Below are 20,372 nucleotides of genomic sequence, written 5' to 3'. Positions count from 1 at the left end.
ATAGGTCACCGGTATCGAAAAAGAGTTATCTGCCCTTGAAAACGCCATTTTTGGGGGAAATGCGGTTTTCAAGGGCAGATAACTCTTTTTCGATACCGGTGACCTATGATTTTTATTGCATTTTTTTGTTTCCTAGATGATTGTCCTTCAATATCTTAAGTTTGAAGAAATTCTGTTATTGGGAAAATTTTCGGACCAAATTCTAGCATACGTCCTTAAGAAAATTGTTGATCATGGAGGCAGCCATTTTGTGTGTTTATGACATCACTGCTGAATTCTTTAATTAGCAAATAACCTTTTAAATAGATTAATTTTATATGTTTCTTGAGTGTAAGATGTAATACAGTCACGGTAATTTCATTATGGCCAAAAAAAAAGAAAGAAATTATTGTACAGAAATAAGTAAATACAGTTCAAATATGTGTCTAGAAATTAATAAATCTGCCATTTTGTCTTTTGTTGCCATGGAAACAAAATGGCCACCATTTTGATCAAATATTTAATTGCTTATAACTTGCTCATTTTAAAGTCGATTTTAAAAATTCTTTTACTTCTTTGAATGATTAAAGAAATTCCAGCAGATGAAATTAACATCAAAACAACATTGCCTTTCCCTTTAATATTTGAAAGCAATTACCAGTTAAAGATTTCCAGAAGTCTTCAAACTACTTATCCCTTGATCAGCTATATTTTAAGATTGTTGGCCGGTAGAATTCAGATAAAAACAGTTTTAGAATGTTGACCCGCAGTTTGTAGAGGATGTAGTATTGGCTGCCAATATGTTTTGTGAAAAGTGCCTCTAGGCTTGGAACACTGATACATTGTTACAATTTTGTTTGTTTTTGTTAAAATCAGTAGATTTATATTATCAATTTTCATTGATGTGCAATATGTTCATACATAAGATGTATTCAACCGTTAGAATTATCAACCATGGATTAATTATTTGTTTGATTTAAAATGAACTTTATTCTGTACACGATCCGCAGCAGTCGCTATATAAACTTATAGCGAAATCGCCTATACATGAATATATGATAAAATATGGTTGATTCATAAAGGTATGGTCCTTCATCTGTTCATAAAAATTCCTTTATGAGAAAACTGCTTTTTATTTTGGGGTAGGGGGTAGTAAATTTTCATTTTAGAGTTACTAGATTGTTTGATACAAATTGCATTTGTAAAAATAAATGGACTTATTTTGTAAAAACTGCATTTAGATTGTAAATCATTCATCTCAGGTAATTATCCACCTTGTTAGTCAAATTTACCATATGCACTTATATCTTCATATATTTAAAATCAGTTTCATTTCTTACTGTCTTTTATGGAGGTATTTTGTTATGTTCACTGTCAGTTGTTGTAGACCATTTGGTTTCCAGTCAGTACCAAAGAGCACTTTAGCCTCCAGTCGGCAAACTTCTTAAGATGATTGCCGGTGGTCACTAAATGTCCCTTATCTTGTTAAGGGTCAGTAGGTCAAAGGTCAAGTTGACAGTGACCTTGAGACAGAAATAGTTACAGCACAATAACTAAAGAACGCTTTGGCCTACAGTTCTCAAACTTCATTAGAGGATTGCCTGTGGTCAGTAGATAACGCCTTTTGTTTTGGGGTCAGGTTCTTTAGATCAGAGGTCAAGGTCTTAGTGATCTTTAGGGTGGTGATGGGACAGACCATCATGTAGGACATACATCTTTTACAAACAGCCCTTGTTATTGTCTTAGATGTGTATAAAATGCTCATTTTTTAGTCGACTGACAATTGTTAACAATTTACTTTTGGTAAGACCTTTACTTAAACAGCTGGAATCTGTAATACTAAATTGGAACACTATGGTCTTAAATTTGTGTTTATATGTATAAAGGATATTTAAAGAGGCAATTTTATGGCAGAAAAAAGAATAAAAATGTTCAGTTACTGGTAAATTGAATGCAAATGCAGAATGAAAGCTTAGCTAGATTCTTTTATTTTTGCCTCATCAAATTTGCCCTTTTAGATTGCTCGGTAAGCGCACTAGGTAAAGCATAATCGAGAGGTCACAGTCTTGAGTACCTGGCAGGTCTATGTTCTCCTTAATGATTGTTATTCATGTTGGAATGTTGTCAGTAGCTTGTGGAGACAGGTTAACCCTTATCATGCTGGACACGATTGATTCTGCCTTTGCGACCAGTGCTGATCATGATCAGCCTGCACATCCCTGCAGTCTGATCATGACCTGCACTGTTCGCTATTTAGTCAGTATTGTTTTGGTAATCACTCCTTTTAACAGTTAATGGTACTTTCCAAATTGAAAGACTGACAAGTTCATTATAGATATTTAGCAGGGTAAGGGTTAATACTACATAGAGCTCCTGGAACATTGGTCTGGTTAAGTGATCACCATTTATATATAATATTCTTGAAAATGTGTTTCTTCTTTTATTAAAAAATGTTTGTTTCAAGCATTTAAGTTCTACTGAAGTGGAGTTTTTTCCCATTTTTCTATGAACCAATTTGAATTTCTTTAAGCATGGTTGTATCAAACTTTTAAATTGTTGAACCTCTTAATCAGTTAGCATGAGGAATTGTTAAGATAAAAAAAAATGAACAATTTTTTAGAGGACATCATAACTACCAAAATGGCTACAGTTGAAACTTTATATCTCAGACTCCCTTATCTTGAAATTCTGGCTGTCTCGGAACACATTTTCAAGTCCTGTCCCAAAAACATGTGCACAAAATATCATTTTAAGTTGATTTTTGATCATCTTTCGGTCAAGTAAAACACTTGATTGTTTGGAATTGGAAAGTGCTGCTGCTGTATAATGCATGCCGTATTATAGACATGCACTTGTTTTGGTAGTTTTTCTTAATTTATGTAGTATTTAGCCATGCTGCAAGGCAAATTTTTCACTGTGGCAGTTTGATGTAGGAATGATGATACAAAGATATTTGAGATTTGTGTGTTTCCTGTGGGGATGTTGTCCGTGACTTACTCATGTTTTGGAAACACAATAAGTTAAGTGGTTGCATGCGGCGACATGTCTTAATATAAGTGAAATATAATAAAAAAAGTTTATAGATAAAATTCTACATTTACAGTCTACATTTGTGACATAGCCCATCTAGGTCTTTATTTCTGTATTGTTGTTGTTTTTTGTCCATATTTCTTCATTTTTTTTTTTTTTAATTAACATAAATATGTTAGTATTTGTTATTGTAAATTTAATTTATATCACATAATATTATTTTTCTAAGAAAAATCATGTCTTTCATTGATATTGTTGTCAAAGTTTTGACAAATCCTGTTGTAAATTATTATAATAAAGATGAGATTCCTCACTGTGTTTGTTCTGTAGATGTTGAAAGTGGGGTATAGGTGTACTTTCAGTCTTACCTGCTTGAACCATACAAAACTGTTAAAACTTTTGTGGTAGAATCGATGCAATAGTCACTTCTCAATTCATGCATGGCCACAGCAAGTTCATATCCTACTTTTTTTTAGCTCACCTGAGCACAAAGTGCTCATGGTGAGCTACTGTGATCACACTGTGTCTGGCGTCTTGTCGTGCGTGCGTCCGTCCATCATCAACAATTGTGTTTAAATGACATCTCCTCCAAAACCACTGAATGGATTTTGATGAAACTTGGTGTGGATGTTCCTTGGATGGTCCTCTACCAAAATTTTCAAATGGTTCCACTTGGTTGCACATAGGGGCTGCCAGAGCTTTTTAGAAAAATCTTCAAACAAAACCTCCTCCTAAACCGATGATCCGATTTTGAAATAATTTCACACAAATGGTCCTTATGTCACCCTCTACCAAGATTGTTCAAATTATACCAATTCATCAAAAACCATTGCCGCCAGGGGGCGTGGTCACTTTTCCCAATATGTATATAGTGGAAACTTTAAAAATCTTCTTGTGTGAAACTGCTGGCCCAATTTTGAAATAATGTAGCACAAATGGTCCTTGTGTGATCCTCTACCAAGGTTGTTCAAATTATTTTGATTCGTCAAAAAACATGGCTGCCAGAGGGCGTGGTCTCTTTTCCCGATATGTATATAGTGGAAACTTTAAAAATCTTCTTGTGTGAAACTGCTAGCCCGATTTTAAAATAATTATACCCAAATGGTCCTTGTGTGACCCTCTACTAAGATTGTTCAAATTATTCTGATTCGTCAAAAAAACATGGCTGCCAGGGGGCGTGGTCACTTTTCCCTATATGTCTATAGTAGAAACTTAGAAAATCTTCTTGTATAAAACTGTTAGCCGGATTTTAAAATAAATTTACACAAATGGTCCTTGTGTCACCCTCTACCAAGATTGTTCAAATTATTCTGATTCGTCAAAAAACATGGCTGCCAGGGGGCGTGGTCACATTTCCTTATATGTATATAGTCGAAACTTTAAAAACCTTTTTATATGAAACTGCTTGCCCGATTTTAAAATAATTTTACACAAATGGTCCTTGTGTCACCCTCTACCAAGAATGTTTAAATTATTCCCATTCATCATAAAACAAGGCTACCAGAGGGAGTGGTTACTTTTCACTGTATGTATATAGTAGAAACTTAAAAAATCTTCTTGTATAAAACTGTTAGCCGGATTTTAAAATAATTTTACACAAATTGTCATTGTGTGACCTTCTACAAATAGTGTTGAAATTTTTCTGATTCGTCAAAAAACATGGCTGCCAGGGGGCGTGGTCACATTTCCTTATATGTATATAGTCGAAACTTTAAAAACCTTTTTATATGAAACTGCTTGCCCGATTTTAAAATAATTTTACACAAATGGTCCTTGTGTCACCCTCTACCAAGAATGTTTAAATTATTCCCATTCATCATAAAACAAGGCTACCAGAGGGAGTGGTTACTTTTCACTGTATGTATATAGTAGAAACTTAAAAAATCTTCTTGTATAAAACTGTTAGCCGGATTTTAAAATAATTTTACACAAATTGTCATTGTGTGACCTTCTACAAATAGTGTTGAAATTTTTCTGATTCGTCAAAAAAACATGGCTGCCAGAGGGCGTAGTCACTTTCTATCAACAATTTCTTTAAACAGAACAGAACAGAACAGATATTTTATTCAGACTTGTACGTAGTACATCGTCTAATTCACATAGTTCACATATATACTGTCAACGTGAAAATAAACATGAAATAAAGGACAAGTTACAAACAATAGATACAAAATAAATATAATTAAACAAATATAATGATAATCTGATGGAGAATGAACATGAAAATTTAGGCTTCAACATTTAAAAGTGCATTTCTAATAGTAAGAGCTTCTTTAACATATCTGGATAGGTGAATAAGTTCTGCTTTATTAGTTGTATTTAAAAGTTGTATAAATTTATATACTGATGGATGTCTATAATAAAAAGCTTTTAAATATTTCTTTCTAATATCAGCGTAACATCTACATATACAAACAATTGTGAGCGCTTTAGGGTCAATTACCCTCTTGTTCTTTTTGTGTGTGGGGGGGGGGGGGGGGGGGGGGGGGGGTTAAGGTGGGGGGGGGGGGAGATATACTGCTTCAGCAATACATATAGTAAAAGAGAAGATTCCATAACAAGGCTCTATAAAATATTAAACGGTAGCAGTCGGCATATCATTCATACATTATTCTAAAGAACTTTGAGGGAAGAAAACCGTGAGATTATTTATTGATTTTCAAAATATCTTGATTAGTTTTGAATTTATTTTGTCTAAAAAAGACTAATAAGTTATTTTCTTTCTAAATTTCAGCAGTCAGGTTTGGACTTTTAAAAATGTTTAAAATTTCGTATTTGGCTTTATGTGTAGTTGGATTTTTATTTTTTTTTTTAGAAAAAATTGGATTATCTTTAAGTTAGCAGAAAAATTTCATTTGCGAGAATTTTAGACTTTTAAAACTAAATCTTCACATCGCGGCCCGGGCAAGGTCATAGATATCTACGTCAGTTTACGTCCTAGTCGCGGGTGAGAACTCGACAGTGGCTACTACCTTCTCATGCTGTCCCGGTGATTGGACTCCAGTGATTCAGTACTTTAAGCTAACTCAGCTTACCCAGCAGTTGTGTTTTCAACGGATGTAGTTTTATTGGGCATTGTGCATGTCTTGTAGGTGATGTGACACGTTAGACTTCATATGACCAGCTTAGCTCTAAAAGCTATGATAGTCTACAATGCGGGCGTTCTGATTTCCAATCCCCGGTCCCTGCTCAAGCCATGTTCCTAATACACAAATGCTCGTGTTATTTTACCTTGTTTCTTCATTAGCTACAACCATACTTTATTCAAAAGGAGGGCAGCTTATATGAAAGTGAAAAAAAAAAAGATTTTAGCACTGGCTCTCTCTCGTATGGGTTCGTTTACTTTATTATACAACCTAACTAGAATAACCATTTTACAATATAACACAGATACAAAAACTGAAACATCCAATAAAACATGAAGAAGAAGAAACAGCACAATACATAGGCCTAATTACTGTTATATGTTGTTGACGCGAGATTCTTTTATTGCTGGTCTATTTTCACAATTTCTATGATTTTCAGCATTTTTATTCCAGCAAAGTTGTTGAGATATGATAGCATTTACTCCAAGCCTTCTTAGAAATAAAGCAATAATATCCTGATATCTAAAAAATCCTTTATTTTTTACTTGTCGAACGATCTAGATAGATTATATGTTATACATTTCCATTTGAAATTGAAAAGGGTTTGTAACGGGGTACAAGAGGTAAATTGCTTAACAATAAAGCTCGTTCACTACGAGCTCCTCCATGGTGTATCAGTCAAGAAGGTCTGAATGTTAGCCCGGATTCGATTCCAAACTAGGACGTGTTTTTTCTTTCTTCTTGATTTTACATTCATTAGAATAGTTTAGAAATAGAAACTGATGCTGTAATATTCATAATATCACAAAACTTTAATTTTAAAGAAAGATTAATTTAAGCCAAAGTCTGGACTTTAAGTCTCTTTAAGATTGTATTTTTACGTAGTTTAACATGTTGATTTTATATACCAGGTAAAAGATAAATAATATATAGTGCTTATAGAAAAAAAACATTTTCCATAAAATATTTATTGAATTGTTACTTTATCTACAGTTATGCAGTGAGATAGAGCGTGAGCTAATTTTTGACACACGCACAATTTGTTGTTCAATTGTCCGTACAATTGTTTCCGTTTAAATCGTTAATCAACACTTAAATTAAGTGTTAAATCATTAGATAAATTAATCAAAGTTTAAACGGTATTTATCTCACCTGTGAAAGTTCCGCAGGGGCGGACGTATCTGATTAAAGGTGTGATGTCATTGGCAAATTAGCGGCACGTGATAGGTAATCGGCGACACGCTCGACCAATGGGAACGGACGAACAATTTATCGCTTAATTTGTCAACAAAAGCACGTGGATAATATAAAAGTGTTCAGAAACGACTTACAAATCACTTCTAGATTTTAATCAGAACTAATACAATCATAGAAAAATCTGAGTACTTTGAATTATATTGGATCTATATTGTTTAAACATGGAATTGTTGAACTTGAACATGTAAGTTTCCATTTATATATATCCATTCTGAGGTGTTTTATTCGTAGAATACTTTCTTTTACCACTTATGCAAATGTTTAAAATAATATTATGTTAAGATTTAGCTCACAATATAACCATTGTCCTTAGTCTTATCTAGGTTAATTAAAGTGCGAAATCAATGTTATCTTTAAATTAAACTAAGATTTTTTTTAGATATTCCTGAGAGTCTAGAACTTGAGTACTGTGCAAACGAAGGTCGGCGTTTCTGGTCCCAGTATTTCAATTATTTAAAACATATGACAAAAAAATTTAGTAATGTTAAACTAAATAAAAACAAGCATTACATGTACTTTCTGTGTTTTCAGGAGCGTGCTGTGTGTTTTACTGGTCGCTGTCGTTGTTACATTGGATGCAAGCCAAGAAGAGTCAGGTAAGATAAATTTCACTGTTAACAAAGCTGCAACTATATTCTGGCTAAAAAGGCTAATTAATGAAACATAAAATTTCAGGCATAAAACATGTTAGTAATTCGCGAATTGCATTTTAAGTATTACATTATTTTGAATAGTTGGCGTATCTTGGTACTTTCTTATGATTTTACGTTAACCAGGTGTTGTATGAGTTTTTATCATTACTATCATATTAAGCCTGGAAGCCGGGTGTTGTTGTTGCATTATGTACTACAATCCGAGAGTTTGTTCCTGGTTTATCTTTAGAGTAGACATCGCTAGTGATTTCAGTCTTGTATTCAATCTATTAACAAGTCTCTCCCTGGTCAATAAATCTGCATGTTTGTTAGAAAATCCGCTCAAAATGATATTTTATCAAATAAAAAAAACAACAGTATTACAAATAGTTCGTATTCATTGCAATTAGATGGCTAGCAAAAAAAAATGGATGTAAGACTTCAAATATATTTTTACACCAGCCCTTCGGTTATAAATAATATGTAGAGATAAGGTAAAAATCGTTGTTCAGAAAAAAGTGAAAGGCTAAGTGTATAAAGTTACATATTTTGTGTACATGGAGAATTAATATTTTCATAAAATGATAGGGGCCATAGAATTAATTGATTGGAGTAAAAATGACTTCCGTGTAATCTGCTTACAAAACTGGAACACCTTTTTCTAAAACCATATTTACACGGAAGTGCGAAGGGCTAATTAAAGGGAATTTTCCTTTCAGAACTGAAAAGTAGCAGATAATGGTACAAGTGTGTGCTTTTGCTAAATATCTATTGTTACATTATCCCCATTTACCCGTTAAGAGCTTAGTGACATTTTCAAAAGCGATTGCATTTTTTTTTTCAAGTGTAAAATGAAAGGTTTATTGTTACGCCATTATCACCATATTAATATTTTAATGTAATGTATATACACGTAATACCGCAGAAAAGAGCCGTCATTTAATTAAAAGATTTAATGTTTAGTTTCTATTTTACGAAAGCATTTGTATAAGCATGCACTGTTACGCAACCTGTGAGTGGTCTAGATGACTTAAAATATGTTTGGTATACTTGTTTCTGCAACACCGGTACGTCGTAGATATGGAACATTAATTTAACTAGAGAGAAATTCCCACACCTGGTCAGAACGAATGATAAATACGCAAATCTGCATTTTTCTCTGAATAAAAACCAACCATTCCCGTGGTTAAGTTATTTGCACAGACCAAATGAAGAGATGATAAAGCAGATCGCGTTGGTTAGATAGGTAGGGTGAAGTATGAGTCAAAGAACAGTTAATTGGCGACGGACTCTGCACAGATATGCAATTCGCGTGTCTGTCCAAATCATGAATGCTTCGGTATCATGGAAACTCCCTCTTAAGGTCATAAACATTAATTGTTTAATCATGTTTAATCTCTGAACAGTTGTCAACTGTATGAAATGATTTATCATCTGTATACAACTCATTTTTATCATTCGTGTTTGAAGTACCGACTTTGGTGGGAATTAGTAATAATGTAAACCAAAAATATTTTTATATCTTTTAAGCACGGGCGAACTGAATAAAGTAGTCCGTAAGTTAAGATTTCTCTTCATAATATGATATTTTGCGATTATTTATCGATATATAAAGAGATGTATGTTGTTCTTTTAGCAGTTACCGAATAGGCGTTCACAAACTGTATTTGCAACATTTATTTTTTTCTTAACAGATTGGCTGGCAAGGTCTTTGCGTGCGGCAAGCCGCGAGAAAAGGACTCACAACAAAGACAGGAGACATAAAATAGGTATGTTTTTTTTATAATTAAAATAAATGATAAAAAGATGTTGTATTATAAAATCAAACATATTTGCATAATAGTAAGTATGCGAATATGGTCTCTTTAAAAATTTACTTATACTTTTAAACTTTATCCGTAAATGCCCTGTAAATCACTAAATATTTAAACCAATATGAGAAAGCTTAAAAAGATTAGGAAAACGTTGTAAAATTCCGTTTCTTTGACAATTTTAGTGTGATAAGAGATTATTAAAGCCATGATTAGGCCCTTATTGAGAATTAGCGAAAATTTCGTTATCAAGCTGTGTTTACATTGATACAAGTACCCGCGTTTTAACTTGAAACGCGTTGTCCGGCAGCAAGAGAATGTGAGAAATGGGCTATATTTGGCAACATGTTTGGAGAACTTCTACTTATACACCTATAAAAATATAAGACATGCTTGAACTTCAAACTTAAAAAAAAAATACGCGATGAAAATGCTTTAAGAATTGTAGACTTACACTTTCGGAATTATTAGTCAAACACCGATGATGTCACATTTCTAAAATTATGGTTTTATAACACCGGTAATAAAAGTGCTTCAGTATATGTCAGGGGTAATATTGTTACTACTGACTGCTTTATTACTTTAACGCTTATTTTGCCCGTATGTGTCCACATGTCACGTGTCACGCGCAAGGTGTAATACACACCATGCACACAACCACCTTTAACAACGTTCGTGCAATCACCCCTCAATCGATTCCTATATGCAAGGTGTTGACCTCTTGAGATGTGAGAAAATACATGTTGGTGTCGATCACACTTGTTTTTATACATTTTTCTGACAAATGAAATAGCATTATTTCGTCGTTGTTTAAATTTATGTTACATTTCAGTGCCTTCTACTGAGATAAATAACAATCAGAGCTGATGGATAAAGTCCGCTTCTGTGACATTATTCGGCAGTTTTATGGCTTTATGACATGTTTAATCAATGGCTGGATTAACAGTAGAATTGTTGCTTCTCAGCAAATAATATTTATGCAATACAAATCAAGTATAGTTCTACAAAAAGCTACAGATGAGTTTTTAGTATGGCCAGTTTCTCAGATTTCAGATTTTCTAAGTCTGGTCACTATAAGAAATTTCAGTTGCTAAATGAAGACGATATTAACAGAAACCTGTTTTGTATTTTTCAGATGCTGGCAAGAATAGCCTGATAGCAACAGACGAACAGGAGAGTTGTTGTTTCAATGGCGGAATTTGCATCATGAATTCATTCTGTCACTGCAAAAAGTAAGCAGATCTTCACGCGCATTTTTTTACTTTTTTATACTCTAAACTGTATATAAATATTACTTTTACTGTGATATGGCATTTTCTAAAGCATTCAGTAATATATAAAAAAGAGCTAAATGCTTTGAAAGATAATGATAAAGGAAAATCTTAAAGTCGCTGAAAAAAATACACAATCTCTCTACTGACTGTAAGGTATGGGATTCAGTTTCTAAATGCTAGTATTAACTGTCTGTTTAGTCTCCACCTTAGTGATATTCACAATTATTTACAGTGTTTTATTTCATTTATTTCAGGAACTTCTACGGACGCTACTGTGAGCACCGTGTACGTCACCGTTCATGCGGAACTATTCGTCACGGAACGTGGATGGCTGCCGGTTGTCACCTTTGTCACTGCTTCGATGGCGAAATGACCTGCAAAGTTACAACTATTCGTGGCTGTGGTAAGTTATTTTTTCTGTCTGTATTAAAAGTTTCATTTTCTTCTATGGTTCTTATATAATATAATTTAAAATGTTAAATTTCCGAAAACAAAGACTTTAACTTCATTTTAAAATTAAAATACAACATCTCTGATTCTGGCACATACTTCTCTGTTTAAAATACTCTATTAAAATGCATGTTTATCTTTTTTTTTTTCCAGATAAATTATCATACGTCGAAGGTTACGAAAAAGACCCAGACTACATGGTTGGAATGGACAAGAAGGTGGAAGATTACGATAAATTTTATGACGAATACGACTATTCACCGGAAACGGAAGTTCAGATGTCTGGTATCGCTAAATTGGAAGCTTCAGCATGGCTAGTGATTACAGTGGTGATAACGAAGGTTGTCCTAAGAAATTTTGACTCCTGAAGATATTAGAATCGTCTATCGGAGGAAAACAAAGCAACACAGCCATTTGTCTCCCGAAAATGGTTCTCTTGATTATCAGAGAATTGTTTGCTAAAAGCCAACAAGAAGTTGCACGAGGATAGCCTCATTACAGTCAGTGAAAGAATTGTCTCAGTTCGAATGACAATGGACAAAAGGCGAAATGGCCTTGAGCTCGTGCCAATAACTGCGCAGCGGTGTTATGCGCAAACATCGCATGTTCTGTTCAAAGTGAATATGTTGCATGAACTTAAAACGTAGAGGGACGATTATTGTAAAATGTGAAAATGGTATGAACTATTTGCTTTGCTTAATACCATTACATTATGCATGGAAGTCTGGACAAAGACAATGTCAGTGTATACTAAAGTATCTACTTTCATTCCTTAAGTGCTAATTAATTGTAAATACGTGATTCTAAGTCATATGGAAATGTTTGTTAATTTGGTGCAATTTTGTTACATTATTTTCTGCAATAATAAATAATCGTACTTATCAGAAATCTAGTGTTCTTTTGTCTTTTACATTGAAATATACAGGTTATGAACTTTGTACTAAGTAGCTTAAACGCTTTATACGGCGTGATATACTAGTGTGGCAGCACTGTGAAATTATGACGAGAAAGTTGGTTACTTATTCCATATTCCTTTTTCGAATAAGGAATAAGTAACTAAGTACTTTTTGTTACATATTCCTTATTCAAATGCGAATAAGTAACAGACACATTAACACCAGATAAAGTCTCATGTCCTACAAATGTGTTCTGAACACATCTCATATCTATTTCACCGAAATATCATATAAGTCGAATAAGGAATAAGTAACTGGTTTCATTTTATTACTTATTCCTTATTTAAACGCGAATAAGTAACAGTCAAATTAATACCAGATAAAGTCTCATCTCGTTCACCATAAAACTATGGGGGCTGATTTGTGCCATTTCGTTATTTCGTTCTGTCGAAACGACACAACGACAAACGTCGTTATGGCGCCCCGCGGAACGTCGCGCCAAATCCAAATGATACTACACACAACGACACGTATTTGGAATTATTTTAAGCTGAGATATAGTATGGAATTCGTCCGACAAATTTTCTCAAATTGCGAGCATCTGAACTTGAATAAAAGTTTAAACATTGTAAAAAATACTATTGTTTCTATTTCTACGATGCATTGTATCTTAATAGTCTGTTAATTCTAGTACACCAACAACAAGTCTATGGCATGTTGATTACAAAAGTATCCTTTCGAAACATCGATTTACTTTGCAATAATTCACTTCTCAGTGACTTTTTACCAAAGGGAACTCTTATTAAATGCAATATTTGATAAATTCTTTGACAGATGATTTTTACTGGAAGAAATTGAAGGAGCTGATATTAATAATCCTGAAGCTTTCTGGGTTGGGCTATCTCACACTCCAGGCTGTCTGGTCAAAGTTTATGTGATTCTTTTAGTTAAAATTCATACAAGTCCACCGTTATAGAGGGTGTAAAGAAAGTTCGTTCCGGTTAAGCAAACTTTTTTATTTTACCGAGATGAAAAGGACAACAGGAAAGGTAGGTACCATCACTGAAAGTCTAGATACCAATGACCATGTTCTGGGTTTTGCTGTTGGATAAGCTGAGATGAATGTACGACACATGGTGAAAAATCTCAATTTTGTTGTTGAAACGTTTCACAGAATACAATGAACGCGATTCAAGGAAGATCAAGAGACCGAAAAAAGTAAATAATATCATATAACATCACGTATTTATTTGCTATAAATAAAATGAGACACGTATATAATAGAAAAAAAAAAATACGAAAATGCGACTAAATTTGGCAAACATTTACATGTACATTTGTACTAAAAAGAGTTCTTATTAGACTAATCAATACATACCTTTTTTTTTTTTTTTTGGTAAGTGTACAGAAATTAATACATTTTCTTAAACGTTTGTTATCTTTTCTATTTTGATCCATTTGCAGTGGTTTTGGCATGTTATATTATCTCAAAAGAGAAAGCACTGCATTAAGAATCAAAAGGCTAGTTGTTTAAAAACACATGACTAAGGCCTAAAAAAATCTTTGTTTCCGGTAACATGCTCAAAAAATTAGGGTAGGTAGATCGGATTTTTTTTTTGGATATTTTTTTATTAACAAATAAGGTGGTTATGCCTTTAAAGCATCAGTAAGTTGATTTCTAGCATCACACTGACAACGTTTAAAGCATAAAAAGTACAGTTTTGCACTTTTTTATTAAAAAGTTGAAAAAAAAGTTCTCCAAGGCCATAAAAACATTTAGGGTCGGGCCAAAAAATTAGGATAGGTCGGGATACCGGAAACAAACATTTTTTTACGCCTTACCTGGAAATTTTATTCACAATTAAAACAAAAAAAATTAATAATGCTCTAGCAGGTCTTATTTCAAGTGCATACCCAAATCTTGTAATATGATTTTTTATACAAAGAAATACCATAATCAAAGAACACATGATCAAATGTGCATGATACATGAAACAATATAAGAAATAATTATATTCCCCTATTCTAGTTCAAAAACATTTGTTTGTGAAACACTATTTTCAGTTTGCGCTACCTTAAAAATAGTATACTTGGGGTTGGTGAAAAATAACAATTTATACATTTCAGCACATCTTATACCAGAAATTTAGCAGCTTTGTATTATAATAGATTTATGTTAATGAACAGGAAACTTGAATGATACAGAAGGTGACACCCTGGGTCAAATTCTCTTATCATTCGATTTTGATACCGATTTTTTTCTATAAGTGATGGAAATTATTTCAAAATCAGGCTTCAGCCTTCGTGTGTGGCAGTGAGTTTAAGCAACATAAAGTACTAAAACACAAGTCTGATAATCGGGTTAGGTAAGGACTTTTATCAAACCGTCAAGATTTTCTTACCAGATGATCTACTGCAAGAAGTTATCACGAGATTTCGAAAGCACAAGCAAGGTGTTCTGAAAGATGACGTCAACGCGGGCTTGTTTCAGACATGTAATGTACGATGAAATTTTCTTTCTGTACTGTGTAATCTTTCCTTTTGTTATCCGTCTTTCATTGTTGATGCAAACACATCTGGACATAACATACATTGCCAACGCTAAGTATTTAATAGTAACCGTAAAGTAAATTTCTTTACCAGAAGGTTCACATGTCGTGTATAAATTAAATAAGAAAGGATCTGTTGCAAGACGGTCTTTTGTCTTGAAATCTGCCGCAAACATTACATCATGCAAAATGTTCAAACCCAACATTTTTCGCTCTATTTTCAAAATGTTGTCAAGGGCTTTGTCGAGATCTCCGTTTAAATAATGAAATACAGAAATATGTATTATTCCAGAAACATTTTGATCGTTTCGCATTGATATTGGCAAACATAAATCCATGCTTTCTTCTAATAACTCGAGGCACTTTGCTCGGTATTCCCGAAGTGACTTGCCGGCTGAATGCAAGTAGTCTGCAAAATATCTCTTAAAAAGGGTTTTTATACAGTTCTGATACTCAACCGGATATTCTCTCAATACATCATGTATACTTTCTATCGTTTCGTATATCAAAGGAATTTGAACCTCTCGATCATCCGAACCCCTGTCTATTGCGACATAAGCAAGTGTTTCACACTCCATCATGAACTTAGTACTGTCTAATGGATATGATGACGTGCAGTGTTTTGCAAAAGTATGACGTAATGTAGCTTCTGTTGATCGGGTACGCATGTGACGGAAGATATGTTCAAATGGTTCATAGGTGTCGTCGCAAAAATATCCAAGAATATATTTTAGGAAATAATCATCTTCTGTAAAAGATATTATCACAGAATGTGCCATCGCAAGAATTTGCTTGTCGAACTGTTCGAGAAGATTATTTTGGGGGACAAATAGGCTCGGTAATACTCCATGTTTGTAACACAGTTTCAACATTTTTAAACACCATAGACAGTTTCTTAGAAAAAAACGTTCACTCCATTCGGTCTGTGAAATGTTTTCACATGCCCATAGCAACACTGTTTTGATATAGTATGATCGAATTACATCAGTGCCACAGACATGAGCCTCTAAAGCAGGTTTGATTTGCTTCAGGAAAACATAGACAACAAACTGATATGTTGACATATTCCTTATTAGGAATCGTTCAGCTTGTGCAAAAGACAATCTGAATTCTATAGTTGGATCTAAACTGTTATGATGAACGGAAGTAACAACTGTACAAGGAATGGTTTCCGTCATGATTTTCAGCCTTTCATTGCATGGCCAAACTCTCTCGCGCCCAAGATATTCTTGCATGAGTGTCTCCGAATTACGACATTTTAAAGCTAAAACGAAATCTTGCCGAACTAAATCGTCAGATAACGCAGGACCATTGGTTTCCCATGAGCTGTAAAGTGCATTTGATGTCTTAAAATTTTTTACCATGCATGAAGTTTTTAAAAACCATTCTCTTCCGATTTGTTTAACTTCATTTCCAAATGTATCAACATTCCTTCGGTTCAGTCTGTGAAGTTTAAGTCTGCAATAACCAGGAAAACAGTTATTGGTATCAATAACCAAATCATCTTCAGTTGGTTCAATGTTCTGGTCTGGTAAGACAACATTAACTTCGTCGTTGACGTAGATAACATCTCTGTCATTTGAAAGCATTCCTAAACCTTCCCCTAAACTACCAACTGATACGGATTCATTATCGAAATACTTATTCCCCATAAAATCCAGAAGGTCACAAACTGCAACATTTAGTTGCCTAACACATGTATATTGTTTAACCCAGTCAAGAAAAAGAGCGTTAATTGGTTCATAAAATTCATTCCGATACACCACTTCTGTTTCTTGGAATGCCTCTTTAATTATCTCTTTCATGTACGCCTCCATAATAATATTTTATGACATCACATCAATACGAAAAGGAATACTAAAAGTCCACATATTTAATTTTCAAGTCCTATCCTTTAAATCTTTAGTGTGTCCTAAATAAATAGTGATTGTTAAAAATCAATGATAACACAGTGGGGAAACGGGCACCGGATATACCCAAGAAATTGATAAATCTATACACGCTTCATTTTGGTACACGGAAAGTTTCAATTTTTTTTGTGTGATTTATGATGATGTATTCACAAAAAAGAGTTACAAATAGCTTGATCCTATGCAATATACGACTGTGATGGTATTGTGTCTCTCCGCTTATTTAGTGGCATAATTCTCGCTGAAAGTTGCATGATCGCTCACAAATGTTCAGTATGGTGGTAATTTTTCAAAAATATAACAACAAATAGAAAATAAGAATAAGAACTGAATATAGATATTTTATTGCAATTACGTGGTCCGAAGTTGTGTAAATTATCAATACGATATGTTTTGTGGTTACTGAGATATTCATACTTTTTTGTTGGCCTGAAGGCGTACTGGGGATAGACGAAGCAAACAAATTGCTGCACAGGGGATAGCTGTTTAGCGGACTGAGAACAGTAACTATGTATTTTGAACAAGGTAACTGTGAGAATGCTTATCCATCGCATACGACCTTTTACCTCCACGGTCGAAGGGATATGGTTTCAAATTTAGCATTCAGCAATAAGTTAAATACTGGTTTCATTTATGGATAAGGTAGATAAGCGTAAGTCAGCAAGATCTTACCTCTGATAAAGAAAAATGACGGGACATTTGTTTGATTATTTATCACTTTTTGGGGTATATATGCGGTGTCCATTTCCCCACCGTGGATAACGTTTGTATTAGATACTACTATTGGCAACTGAACGTTATAGCAAGTGCAAGTAACTTCTTCTACTTCTCCGTACGCGACTACACTTTCAGACTAGTAGCCTCGATGAAACTTGTGGTTTGCCGCAGATCCTCAATGCCTCCATACAGTTTCTGGTGGACTGAGGTATCTATCGGCCAAGTCGCAGCTCGCTCCTGGTCATGCCTTTTACATTTCTGGAGTATATGCTCAGTAGTCTGACCTTCCTCACCACATGGACAGGTTGGTGATGGTGCCAGTCTGTATTTCTTGTACATGTGAGCATTGGGCTTGTTGTGCCCTGAACGAAGCCTGACCAGCATCACTTGTTCAGACCTATCAAGAAGATGAAAAGCATCTTCCTATATCCTTGGTCTCGTTAGTGCCTTGATGATGGTGACTTTCTCCTTGTAGCTCATAGGTGTTGTTGGTTGTTCTGACTGAGCTCCTAGCTCAGCCAGTTGTCATGGTATGCCTCTTCATTGCCTGCAAGTCCACAATGGAATGTAACCCACTGAAGTGCTACTTTGCAGGTTGGGTATTCTCAGGCTCTGCATTCTCCTGGCTAGCTGCGGAGCTTTATTGTTGATCAGAGCTTCCATGACAGACAGTGCATCTGTGAGAAAGACGACTCGTAAGCTTTCTTCTGTCGAGTCTTCAATAATTGAGACGACCGTCATGAGTGCTTCAGTCTCCGCCTTGTAATTGCTGCAGTGATTTCCTGTGACTGCATGTAGTGTTTCTCTCTTGCCAGATGGTAATAGAATGAAAACTCTTGCTCCTCCATCTTTGATGGCGCATGTGGCTGATCCATCTGTATAGACATGAGTTCATGTTTCCGGAGGATAGTCTTCATCGTTCCCGCGGTCAAGATGAGGAACAGCAAGTCTCACAGTCACTGAAGACAGATAATTCGCTAGAGGATTTATAATGTCTTCTCTACCTAGCGGAGTCGTTGGTATGTTCAGCTCAGTTTTGAACTCTCGATTAGGTTTCTTTGCTTCGTGGATGAAGGCTATGTTTGAGCTGATTGCTGGTGTAGCCATCCAACTTGGCTTTGGGATGATCTTGAAAAGACCTGGGGAACTTCTCTGCTTGAAGCAGGACCTTTGCATGTCTCCTGTCTTGTAACGGCTGTGTACCTGTTAGCTTCTCCATGAAGTGAAAGTGCAAGTAACAAATGATAGGAGTAGAATAATTTTGAAACAAGGAATGCTCTTTTATTTACCATTCGTGTCACAGTATTCTTGCACTGCATAACCTGAACTCTAAATTGCATATTAATTCAAAATATAGGAAATACACATCCCATTATGTACCTAGCATTAATTCCCTTTTTCTCTTCCCAGCTGCAGTTATACCCCTATGCTTGTATACTCGGACAAAAAAAAACACTAAAAAAGACCAATCAGCCGAATCAATGATGACTGCTGTAGTTTGCGGTGTAGAGAGATTAGGTTTTTGGACCGTGGTTTTCCCTGTAGAATTTTTATCCTTCCTTTTTCCCACTTTCGCCAACAACCCTATTATTTTATCTACTCCTTACCCATTTTTATATCTTTTATATCATCAAAATGTACGTGTTGTTTGATTTTTGAACCAACCAGCTTGTCATGTTTCTATCTGCTGTGTGCATGGCTCTCTGGCTCAGTTTAGGGGGAAAATCTACTGTTACGTCAGAGGGAAACAATTTCTTGTTGCAGTAGATAAAAGTTACAGGCAGACAAACAAGCAACTAGTAACAATAACAAAATTTTATTCATGAAATTAAGAAACAATGCAAATAGATTCTACCTTCAAAAATGCCAAAGAGCCGTAAAATCTAATAATATGTAAAAATTGTCCACATCCTGTCCAGGTCAAATTTAAATCCAATCAGAATAAATTACACAATGTTTCACACAGTTCAAAAGTAACTTTAGTATATCCAAAAATTATAATTCCTCTCTTCAAAGATAACTTTTTAAATCCACAAATTTTAGTAAATCCTTTAAATAATCCTTCAAAATATTTTGTTATACAGGCAAGTTTTATCAATATCTAAAGTCCAGGTTCTCATCATACAACACACAGTTTTCTATATAAAGTATCAGGGAAGGTTCCAGAACTTTCAAGTAATACTAAGAATAAAAAGAACATTCTGGTAAAATCAAGGACAATATTTTCTGAAAATAACTGTCATACACTGTTTATCAGTATTGTTACAGAACATAATAAAATATTCTGGACTAAAATTTACATGATGTCTTAAAACTAGGTCAGTAAACAATAATTTTGCCTCAGGGGAAAATGACATATACATAACATTACCCTTACCTTTATTTTTTCATTTTCATTACCATCATCCATGGAAGGTGGAGAAAAGTAGTTTTGGTGTTATCAGTCCGTCCATTCGTCCGTCTGTCCGAGCATAAATATGCTTAACTGTACGTTTTTCTTTGATGTCATTCATTCTGTAAGCTTTTATGTGGCTCTTTTTTCTTTAATATGGCTAAAAGAACAATAGAGAGAACAAAAGAGTAGTCACATAAATACCCATAATGTAGGAACGTCCGTTCGTCAGTCCACACGGCGCCATGTCTAAGACATGGCTTGGTGTATCTAAGTAAAACATGGTGGAAATGTTAACAACCACAAGGAAATGCGGCACAGCAAGTATCAGTCAAGTTTTATCTTCAGAAATATTTATGGTTCTTTGTTCTTACATATACTCGTATTAC

The 20,372-nt window shown here is 34.4% G+C and overlaps 2 protein-coding genes across 2 annotated transcripts; one reads left to right on the top strand and one right to left on the bottom strand.

The window, feature by feature from the left end:
* Nucleotides 1-7,513: 7,513 nt before the first annotated feature.
* LOC123525836 (teratocarcinoma-derived growth factor-like) lies at nt 7,514-12,391 on the top strand. The gene is made up of 6 exons (XM_045304991.2): nt 7,514-7,536; nt 7,857-7,948; nt 9,679-9,753; nt 10,931-11,027; nt 11,324-11,472; nt 11,673-12,391. Exons 1-6 carry the CDS (start codon nt 7,514-7,516, stop codon nt 11,885-11,887), a joined length of 651 nt encoding a protein of 216 aa, XP_045160926.2. The 3' UTR covers nt 11,888-12,391.
* Nucleotides 12,392-13,364: 973 nt separating this feature from the next.
* LOC123523589 (uncharacterized) lies at nt 13,365-19,735 on the bottom strand. The gene has a single exon (XM_045301250.2). The coding sequence runs from the start codon at nt 16,779-16,781 to the stop codon at nt 14,826-14,828; it is 1,956 nt and encodes a 651-aa protein (XP_045157185.1). The 5' UTR covers nt 16,782-19,735; the 3' UTR covers nt 13,365-14,825.
* Between the last annotated feature and the right edge of the window lie 637 nt (nt 19,736-20,372).

Source organism: Mercenaria mercenaria, chromosome 3 (genome assembly GCF_021730395.1).
Source record: "Mercenaria mercenaria strain notata chromosome 3, MADL_Memer_1, whole genome shotgun sequence".
NCBI lineage: Eukaryota > Metazoa > Mollusca > Bivalvia > Venerida > Veneridae > Mercenaria > Mercenaria mercenaria.
This window is presented reverse-complemented; position numbering and strand designations above follow the sequence as displayed.